Source organism: Pantherophis guttatus, chromosome 9 (assembly GCF_059756535.1).
Source record: "Pantherophis guttatus breed Tessera chromosome 9, ASM5975653v1, whole genome shotgun sequence".
NCBI lineage: Eukaryota > Metazoa > Chordata > Lepidosauria > Squamata > Colubridae > Pantherophis > Pantherophis guttatus.
In genome coordinates this window covers 986,197-996,503 of record NC_142071.1, presented here as the reverse complement: position 1 = coordinate 996,503, position 10,307 = coordinate 986,197, and the positions used below count along the sequence as shown (strand labels likewise).

Sequence of the window (10,307 nt, the reverse complement as noted above, 5' to 3'; positions counted from 1 at the left end):
AAACCACTCTACAAGTAATCAGGAGCTGTTAAATAGTTTCCAGATCAATAAAGGAATTTTGCCGTTTCAATAAAACCGCTGTTTCAAGACGAGGAATACCAAAGAACATAGTAAGTTTCACTCTCCTCTCTGCCAGCCAGGGGCTCAAATCTCCCTGAAGACTCCTTTACAGGCATGGTTGTCTCTCTTTACTAGAGACGGAAGCCCTGCTACTCGGAGCCAAACTTTCTCCTACATAAACCCATTTGCAAGATAATTACTCCAATGGCTCCATGAAATGCTAGGCATGTTAAGGCAAATCAAAGGACAGCTGGCTGCTTCATAGATAACAGATTTCTCCAGATGCTGGACATCAAAAGAAATACTAAGTACCCCAGAAGTTTATTTTTGTATATTTTTTCCGTGCATAAATAGTTGCTTAGCTAGGGCAGTTAGTCCATTTTCTCCTCTCCTTCTAGGCCAGGCGGGATGCCGTCCCTCCACCTTGTGGGCTCCGGCACGTAGGGATCGAAGGTCCACCTGGGAAAGGCCCGCTTGTACAAGGTCATCAGCACCGTGTCCTGGGACCTCAGCTGCCCGTCAAACTGGCACTTCATGTGGCCATGGGTTCCTGGCAGCAAAGAGGAGAGGGAGAGTCAGGGCACGCAGCCAGCGAGGAAGGGAGATTTGCTGGGCAGCCCCAAAAACTTTCACCCGCTTACCCAGAGGCTCCTTGATGTGGCCGCGGCGGCCCCACTTGGTCCGGAGCTCTACCGGTTTGAACCACAGGACATCCTCTGCAGGAGAGGGAGAAGGAAGAACTGGGACTCCAGCAGGTTTCACAGCAAGATTCACCCGAGATTATAGTCACAGGCAAGGAAAAGTTCTATACCATAAGGATACCCAGCACAGACTCTCTGTGTGTGTGTGTTGGGGAGGGAGGGAGGGAGGGGGTTCCTACCACACTGCATGTGAGCAGAGCTGGATATCCTTATTTTATAGAGCAGTGTTTCTCAACCTTGGTAGCTTGAAGATGGGTGGACTTCAACTCCCAAGTCCACCCATCTTCAAGCTTCCAAGGTTGAGAAACACTGTTATAAAGCAATCTGCAGACAGGTGAGCTCTGCTCTGCCCAAACTTTGAATGGGTCCATTTCTCTCAATGAAGCCACGGCAACTCCTCCACTCCCCACCCCCCACCCTTTCCAGGGACTTTAGATACATACATACCTCTGTTGAAGAACATGTAGCGCACCACGGCCAGTTTGCTGAAAATCTTGAACGGGTGGCCACTGAGTACCACCCGTTTAACGACTAGCCGGTTGGGATCGACACTGAGCAGGGAGCCCGTAGCCAAGAGATTATGCGCTCCTGCAAAGAAGCCCAAGTGGGAACCCTGTGACTTCAAGGACAACTTCAGGCTGGGCAATCGACAACCAGCATTTGCCTTGCTGAGGAATCGAGTCTGCCCGACTCCCAAGATCGGCAAAAGGGCAGAAAAAGAAAAATCCAAGCTACAGTGTCAGCTACCCTCGCGGGTGACGAGGCCACCAAGTGGGATAACTGTATGGCACTGATGGACCACAATGTATTCAGCGTACCGGTTGGGGCTGTTGGGAACTGAAGTTCAAGATTGTTACCCCTGCAGGCAACTTCTAATACAAATCCGAACGGAGCAGAGCAGCGTCGCCAACAAAACACACCCAAGGCAACGCACAAGCCCTCGGCAAGCTTTTTTAGTTTAGTTTAGTTTAGTTTAGTTTAGTTTGGATTTATATACCGCCCTTCTCCCGAAGGACTCAGGGCGGTGAACAGCCAAAGATAAAACACATACAATATAAAATTTAAAAAAAACAATTTAAAACATATTAAACAAATTTGGCCCATACTAATTAAAACACCCCTTTTTTTAAAAACAAATTAAAATTGAATAGTTAAAAAGAGTTAGGCCAGCCCAGCTTGTTGGAATACAAAAGGTTTAGAGGGCATGGCGGAAAGTGCATAAATCCGGGGGAAAGCTTTGCTGGGGAGAAAGCCCCACATCGCCTGTCCCCCCACTCACCCCAGAAAATAGGATGTGCTCTGGGACATTCTTCCTCTAGGCTCCCCAGGGACCCAGAGTGAAGGCTGACAAGCTAGAAGGATAGGAAAATGCTGGTTGTCTTTCCCAACGGCTGCAGAGGAACATTTCCCCTCCTGGCACCTTGCAGACGATCTGAGAATTCCTCCCCCACCCTCTTTTCTCGCATGAAGGGAAAGGTCATCCAATCCATCCGCAGGGAAGAGGTTAAGGGAGGCTGCTGGAAAAGGTGGCAGAATCTAGAAACGCCAGCAGATGGGGTGATGGGGGTGGCAGCAGCAGCTCACCAGAGGAGGCCAAGGCAGGGGAGCCCAAGGTATCTTCCCAATCCCCAACTCACCGTCGCTCTCCTGCTTGAACAGCAGCACCGAAGCAGGCGGAAAAGTGATGGGAGCGTAGATTGTGGCCACCACAGCAGTGTCAGCATGGAAAAACTTCTCCAGCTTGTGTTTATCCGCTGCAAAGAGGGGAGGGGGAGGTTGAATGTTTAGTTTGGCTTGACTGATAAGAGTATTTGTAGCTTGGGGTTGACATGAGGGGCCTTTTGCTGCTCTCTGTGCTTGCTTGTTTTCATGCAGACATTTCATGACCCAGTTATGTAATATCATCAGTGCTAAGGGAGTGGGGTCTGCTGTCAACTTATATGCGTGTGGCTTGCCCTGTCAGCATTGATGGACTGATCTGGGTGATTAGGCTGTGGTCTGATTGTTTGTCTGAATTGGGACCTCCTCCATTGGGGGTATTGTTTACTGTTTGATTTCTGGTGTAATGTTAACCTTGATGTTTAATCGAAGCATAAATTCTGACATTAAGCCATTAGTCCTTTAAAATTAAAAAAGTTTCTAACTCAACACTTCAGTTCAGAAAAGCTTCTGGAAGGGCTTACAAAGATCAAAAACAAAACAAGTGTTTACCTTTCTTTGCATTTATAGTTTTAAACCGTGTGGCACAAAAGGAAGGGAATCTTGGGAAGAAGCTACATAAACTTACGTTAGCAAGCTTAAGGTGTAAAATTCAGGCTGACTCTTGCAAAGCCTCAAAAGGCTGCAGCTGGAATGTGGGGAAATGTGTAGATTCCGAGTTTTCTCCCAGAACTCGGCTGCAGTTTCTTCAAGGGAAGCTCCTGGATTAAATCACTGATAATCTACTACCCTGTTTCCTCCAAAATAAGACATCCCCTGATAATAAGCCCAATGGGGCTTTTGAGCACATGGGCTAAAATAAGCCTCCCCCCCCGAAAATAAGCCCTCCCTGAAAATATTTAAATGCAGAGCTGGAAATCAGGTAAGAAGGCAAGAGGAGCCCCATCTTGTTCCACTCACCCCAAAATAATAAGACCTCCCCGAAAATAGGGCCAAGTGCTTATTTTGGGGTTCAAAAAAATATAAGACAGGGTCTTATTTTCGGGGAAACACAGTATCAAATTGGTATTGACTCTTAGCAACCACATAGACCTTCTCCAGCTGATACATCCCTCATCTGGTCCTTGAGCTCTTTGAACAGTGTACTCCCTGCTACTTTAACTAAGTCCATTCCCCTCACTTCCAGTCACCTTCTCCTTCCTTCCACCTTTACCAGCATCAGGGCCTTTTCCACAGAGATAGGCCCTCAAAGGATGCATCCGAAGGAAGATCAGTTGAGCTGGTCATTTATTCAAGTGAGAATTTGGCATGATCAGCAATCCACTGGTTTCACATATCACAGTATTTGAATATTTTTTCCAAATGCACGTGGCCAAAAGGAGACAGGAAAGAGCTGATCCACCTTCTCATTTCCCTGCATTCTGAACTCGATTTAAGCCACTCAGACTACTGGGTTGGGCGGCTGATCCCCTGCAAACGAGGCCTATTAAGACCCCGAGTTTGATTCAGGCTTGTCAAACTCCCTCCAACAAAACTAGGAATTTCACCTGCCTGGCCTTTCTGACCATCTCCCACTCTCCTCATCCCAAAGGTCATTAGGAAGCCAAAAACCACAAGGGTTCCCATCCCTTTTTTAGAGAGGAACCTGCAGGGACTTTGCCTCCCCTGGGAGGGGTCGAAGACACACCTGAGGTGTGCTGAGAGTAGAGAGGGGAGGCCCGGAAGCGGCGGAATCCACAATGGACGATCACGTCCTCTTTGGACTTCACTGGCTCACTGTATCCTGGATGGCGTCTCACCAGAAGGTTCAGCACAGACATCTGGAGACCATAAAGAGGAGGAGAGCAAATCAGAGACTGAACTTCTCGGGCCACCCAGGAATCCTGCTTTCAGACGGATTCGGACCCCGGAGAGAAAAGTCAGCTTTTCTAGGCCTTGAGCCAGTCATGATCAAGCCAGGCTTTCCTTGCCCCAGAGGGAAAAAAAAAAATGACCCCCCTCTCTCTTCCGGACTCACCTTCTGCTCATAGGGAAGTAAGGTGAAAAGCACCAGAGGCTCCTGCTTCTGCTGGAAACTCTCCATAACAGAAACCGGGACATTGGAGAGATGGACTGTAACATACCAGCCGACCTGTGGAAGGAGCACACAGGCAGGTCACGTGGAAATCCTGGCACCCTCACAGCACAGAAGGTAACAAAGCTGGGTTAAATTCTGCTGGCTTGCACACTTTAGCATCTTTCCCAAAGTGCAGAAAACCTGTTCTCAAATACCAGGTTGACAGTAAGGTTGGTAGAATCGTCTTTATTTTTTCCCCTCTAGAAATTAAACTAAACCTAACACAAGAGGCAGCTCCCATTAAACTCCCAAAAGCTTTGATACAACTCTGGAGATTGAACTCCAAGGAGTTAGATGAGGCTCTCCGGTTAGAGCTTGGATACTCCATACAAGTAAAGCAGGAGTGTCTGGCCAGGGAATTCTGGGAGTTGAAGCCCACAAGTCTTAAAAGTTACTAAGGTTAGACCACCCCTGAATTAAAGAATAACTCTAAAAGTACGAAAACGTAACACTTGCAAAAGTACAACAACGGTGATTGTTTTCAAAAATTAAAAAATGTAAAACCAACCATGGTTAAGCAGAGTGAGACTGGAGAAAGGACCAACCTGAGCTCCATCCGTTTCCTCCTTTTCCAATTGCCGGAAGGTGTGTTTCCTTGTCCGGGAAAAGTCCTGGAACTGGAAGATCCGGGCATAGTCCCTGGGGAGGTTCTCCTTGGGATCCCAGGGGGATGTTCGGAAGCTCTTTAGTCCCCTGAACTTCTGGAACCTGAGGGAGCCAGTGGGATCACATTCTCTTGCCTTGCCTTCAACCCCTCCGCCTGCCTGCTGCCCTCTCCCATCTCCCTGTAACCCAGCAGAGCCTCCAGGGTAAAGCAGCCTCCCAGGGCAGGTTACCTGGGCAGTCAGGCCAGGCCTTGCCTCAGCTCCCCCACCCCCCGAATGGTCCCAACTCCTCCCATGTCCCTGGCCATTTGCTGAGGCTCTCACCGGACTCGGGCTGGCACATCCCGGGGGGTGTCCATCTCATCTGGGAACATTTCTTCTTGTCGCTCCTGTCGGTATTTCTCCAGCATTTCTTCTTCCTCCTCCATTTTCTCCTCAGCCTGCTCCGTCTCAGGCAGCGTCATGGTTTCGCAGTCCTCCTCCTCCTCCTCCTCAGAAGCAATTTCCTCCTCACTGCTGCTCCCCTCCTGGCAGAGCAAAAGCAACGCGGGCAGAGCACCGAGTGAGAGAGCATGAGGAGGCCTCCCCAGCCTGTGGGCCTCAGCGCCTGCCATGTACCCACGTCCACCTGCAAAGCCCCCACCCGCCAGTGGGCCTGTCCCATCCTGCACAGACTCTTCGCCAGGCTACCATCAAAACCATGGCTACTCCATTACCTGGGACCTGGCTTCTTCCATCATCTCTTCCTCCTCGTCATCCTCGTCCTCCTCCTCACTGCCATTTCTCCATTCGGCCTTGTCCAGGATCCAGGCAGCCTGATAGGCAGATGTGCCTTTGGGGACCCTCTTGGCCACTTTCTTGCTCTGCTTAAGAGATTCTGTGCGTAGTGGGAAAGAGTTATTGGAAACCGGAGAACCTCTCCCCATAAAAAGAAAAATAAGGCATTCCTCCCATCAGTGTAAAGCCAAGATTATTAGGGCCCATCCCACTTCAACCTACAGCAGGGACTTCTTACGCCCTCCTTTAAGATAACAGAAGCCCATCTGCTTGGAGACCAGTAGGTTTCCTCGGGCATCTCTGGGCTGGCCAAGGACAGCAGATTGTGGAGTGGTTAGGCGAGAGGTCCAATCCAGCCTGGCACCGCTTATGTACAGATCAAGAATCTGAAGAACTGAGATTGTTGTTTTGATAGAATAAACCAGGCCACCAAAAGGAAGAATACTTGAAAAAAAATTAAGCCCTTCAGGGTTTTTTTTTTTAAATTATTATCCTTAAAGCTTTATCTTAATCATCAACATTTTAATGCCTCATCAATACTGTATAAATAAAATTGCACTGAAATATAATATTCTGTGTTTTATAATACAATAAGCCAGTAATAAGAATGATCCCTTGAAGAAATGGTTGAGGGGCAGATATACACGGCCTCAACCCTCTCAATGGAATCGTAGTTAGATAGCTGGCCCTTTTGAGGGAGGACAGGCAACATTCACACATCAGAGTTACGCTATAACCTGGTTCCTTGTAGTTCCATCTTAGCCTATGTGAATCCAGCCAGTGTAATTAAAAGCTATGGCTAGCAGTACAGAGCATAAACTGGAGAACCCATTTAAGGAAACGTGGCTTAGGACAGGAATCTCCAAACTTGGCAACTTTAAGACTTGTGGACTTCAACTCTCGGCATTGGCCAGTTGGGGAATTCTCGGAACTGCACAAGTCTTACAGTTGCCAAGTTGGGAGAGTCCTGGCTTAGGGCAAATGAACCAAGGCACGGCCTGTCCTAAATCATCTGACTGACCCTCAGCCTCCCTCAGCTCCTCCTCCGAGGGCCAAGTCTGCTCTCCTTCCATTGGATCCGGAACCACTTCTGCCTGCAGAGACTCCTGCTTGGCAGGATCAGCCTTGCTCAGCATCTTCACCTCTTCCTCCATCTCGGCAGCGGTGCTGCTGCTAAGGTCACCCTGCAAGAGGCACAAGAGAGCAGCTCAGACCACGCCCCCTTCGGGGGGAGGAGCATCCCAGTCACACCTGCACAGGAAGAGGCCCCACCTGTTTCTTCCTACTTGCCAGCTGTCCTCCTGGACACTTCGGGTTCAGGGCAAAGAGGTCTGGGGGAGCATCCATTTGATTCATCTGGAAGTCTCCATGCCCAACAACGTGCACCAGGGAGTTGACGTTCAAGCTTCTTCCCCTCACATAGCCAGACACCTTTAAGGTCCCCACCGTGGCACTGTCAGAGTTGGGCACAAATTCGGCAGCATCAGCCAGCAGGTGAGCCCGCCGGTCTCGGAATGCCAAGTGCTGCTGTTTCTGGCTGGCCAGGTGCTGCAACAGCAGCGCAGATTCCTGCTCCGTGTTGAGAGAAAAAAGCTTGGCTCCAGGAAACCGCTTCTCGGTAACCTTACTGAGCTTTTTCCGGTAATCGGTTTGCTTCTTTGGCGGCTGTTCAGCCAGACCCTGAACAGCAAGGCCTGCAGGGAACAAAAAGGAAGGCTTGCTTAACTACAGACAGCTGGAGAAGTCGGCCATTCCTCTGGATCATCACCGAGGCTGCTATTAGCACTAGCAGTAACACTTAGACTTATATACCGCTTCACGGCCCTCTCTAAGCGGTTTATGGAGTCAGCATAATGCCCGCAACAATCTGGGTCCTCACTTTACCAACCTCGGAAGGCTAGAAGGCTGAGCCATCCTTGAGCCGGTGAGGATCAAACTGCCAAACTGCAGGCAATCAGCAGAAGTAGCCTGCAGTACTGCATTCTAACTATTGTGCCACCATGGCACAGTATAATGAGAAAAGAGTAACAACAAAGCAGCAATGACAATTACAGAGCATCAGGGGAATCAAAGACCCAAATTTAGTGTCAGGGAACAGAGCCTTGGTGGCGCAGCAGACTAAAGTGCTGTTAAGTAACACCAGCTGCCTGCAATTACTGCAAGTTCAAATCTCACCAGGCTCAAGGTTGACTCAGCCTTCCATCCTTTCAAGGTAGGTAAAATGAGGACCCGGATTGTGGGGGCAATAAGCTGACTTGGCATAAAAAAGAACACCGCTTTGGGGGGGGGGGGCAAAAGCCCTACTAAGCAGGTATATACAAAAGAATGAAGGCTATTGCTTAACGCATTGTAAGCCGCCCTGAGTCTCCGGAGAAGGGCGGCATATAAATCGAACTAAATAAATAAATAAATAAATATTTCAGATAGCTGGGTTAGTTATAAAAAACCAAGCATAGTTTCCAAGTCCTACAAGAAGACAAGGCAGCTTGACAGCAAGGATTGTAGCCTGCCAAACATCTCGTATCTTACTGGATAGATGGACAAACAGGCTGCATCAGGCACTAGACTCACCATAGCTGGGGAGACCCTGTGCAAAGATGCAGGAGAGGCAGTGATCGCCAACAGCATCCCAACCATCTGCAGCATCCAGCAGGAAAAGGAGAGTATCGGCTACTTTGGCAAGATCCAGCACTGCATGAAGGCTTCCTGGAGAATAAGAATTATGGAAGTTACAACTCTCTGAAATACCCCAGAAAAACGCAGGAAAGACCGTAGAACTATTTTGTAAGTAGAAGCTGCCAAGATGCCTCTGGAAAATGAGGCCCTCACCTGCATCAGCTACTACAAAACGCCAGCGCAGCTTGGACCGGGGACACAGCAGGGCAAAACCAGGTGGGCCTCCCTTTGCTGGGAAGACAACCGAATCCTGGTTACTCCGGAAAAGGTTCAAGGCCGCCTGGGGATCGATCTGGGCATGCAGCGGCACCAGGACCATCAGGTGCGGTGGCCCATCTTTGCGCCCCAAATTCCGCTTTTCTTCCAACACCTGCAGGCAGAGAAACCAAGGTAGGTGAGGCTCCTCCATTCTCCGAGCAAGCGTCCCCGATTCGGCTTCCCTGCTCTCTGCTGCTGCCAACTCACAGCCTCCTGGTGTTGCCGGCGGAGCTGCCAAGCCCGGTGTCTGCGGTCCTGTTTCGACCAGTTGCGGTTTACCTGACGAGTGAGGGTCTTGACCGGGACCCGACCTGGAGGAAGAAGAGGGGAAAATCAATGGCAGGAGATTTTCTGGCTGTTCCTCCTTGGAGGGCAAAAACGGCAGGTGCTGCCTCTGAGTAAACCGGGAATTTCCAAGCCTGGCAATTTTTAAGCCTTGTGGACTTCAACTCCCAGGATTCCTCAGCCCAGCCAAGCTGACAGGGGGACTCTGGGAGATGAAGTCCACAAGCTGCCAAGATGGGAGAGCCGGGGACTAAACTGGCGTTTCTTTTTTTTTTTAATTAATTTTTTTTTTATTTTAAAAACAAATTAAACATCACCATTCCAAACAATTACAGACAGTTTATCAATCGGTTAACATCTTTTTGTGCTCCTTCCTCCCTTCAAAATATCGCTATATATCCAGAAATTTATTTCCAAAAAAAGATATTTCGCTTAATTTATCTCAGTGTCTACTTATTTCATATTTATCTCCATATTTTATTGTCCATCCATTGTTAAAATAAATCCCATATTAAAGAATATTGTTTTCCTGTTCTCTTATTTCAAATGTCGATTTACTCATTTCAGCACATTCCATCATTTTCTTAATAATGTCTTCATCAGTAAATATCTTTTTTTTCCTTTCCAGTTTTTGGCAAATAAAATTCTAACTGCTGTTAAAAGGTTCACAATTAAATATTGCAATTTTTTTATTGCCCAACAAAAATATCTCTGGTTTAAAGTCAAGGTGTCTCTTTATCATGGACTGGCGTTTCTTGAGTTTCCAGAATGCCTCCAAGACACCCAGACGCTGAATTGGATCAGCCTCTGGGGAAAGGCCCGGGTGGGATAGACTGCTCCTGGACTGGAGGCTCTTCTTGGCCGTCCACCGAGGCTCCCTGCTTCCTCGGCGACCTGACTCCCCCGGGAAAAGGGAGGCCCTCCGCGCTCTCACCTCCCTGCCTTCGGGCGCTGCTCACGCGGTGCTTCCCGGCCTTGTGCGGCTTGTTCTGCTGCTTCAAGGAGCCCGCGCGGTGGACGGCCGCCTGCTTCGCCATGGCGGTGCCGCTGTCGCGCCGGAAGTGACGCCAACGAAGGTCCGGACTCTGCCGCTCTACAGAGGCCCGTCTCTGTGGCCGCCCGCGTCTCTCCTATTGGCCCGGAAGGCGCCGGCGCATGTGCAAAAGGAGG

The 10,307-nt window shown here is 49.2% G+C and overlaps 1 protein-coding gene across 1 annotated transcript; it reads right to left on the bottom strand.

The window, feature by feature from the left end:
- Window positions 1-315: 315 nt before the first annotated feature.
- Window positions 316-10,221, bottom strand: TSR1 (TSR1 ribosome maturation factor). Its single transcript, XM_034430747.2, has 15 exons — window positions 10,072-10,221; window positions 9,060-9,163; window positions 8,748-8,964; window positions 8,490-8,624; window positions 7,191-7,612; window positions 6,940-7,102; window positions 5,858-6,018; window positions 5,466-5,668; window positions 5,082-5,244; window positions 4,438-4,551; window positions 4,108-4,240; window positions 2,399-2,515; window positions 1,209-1,349; window positions 702-776; window positions 316-610 (listed from the first exon to the last, which is right to left on the bottom strand). Exons 1-15 carry the CDS (start codon window positions 10,172-10,174, stop codon window positions 432-434), a joined length of 2,430 nt encoding a protein of 809 aa, XP_034286638.2. The 5' UTR covers window positions 10,175-10,221; the 3' UTR covers window positions 316-431.
- Between the last annotated feature and the right edge of the window lie 86 nt (window positions 10,222-10,307).

Coding starts and splice junctions, on each gene's coding strand:
- TSR1 (XM_034430747.2), bottom strand. CDS start 10,174: ATGGCGAAGCAGGCGGCCGTCCACCGCGCGGGCTCCTTGAAGCAGCAG. Junction 8,625..8,747: donor TTTTGTAGTAGCTGATGCAG/GTGAGGGCCTCA, acceptor CTTATTCTCCAG/GAAGCCTTCATGCAGTGCTG. Junction 2,516..4,107: donor CTACTCTCAGCACACCTCAG/GTGTGTCTTCGA, acceptor CCCTCTTTGCAG/CGGATAAACACAAGCTGGAG.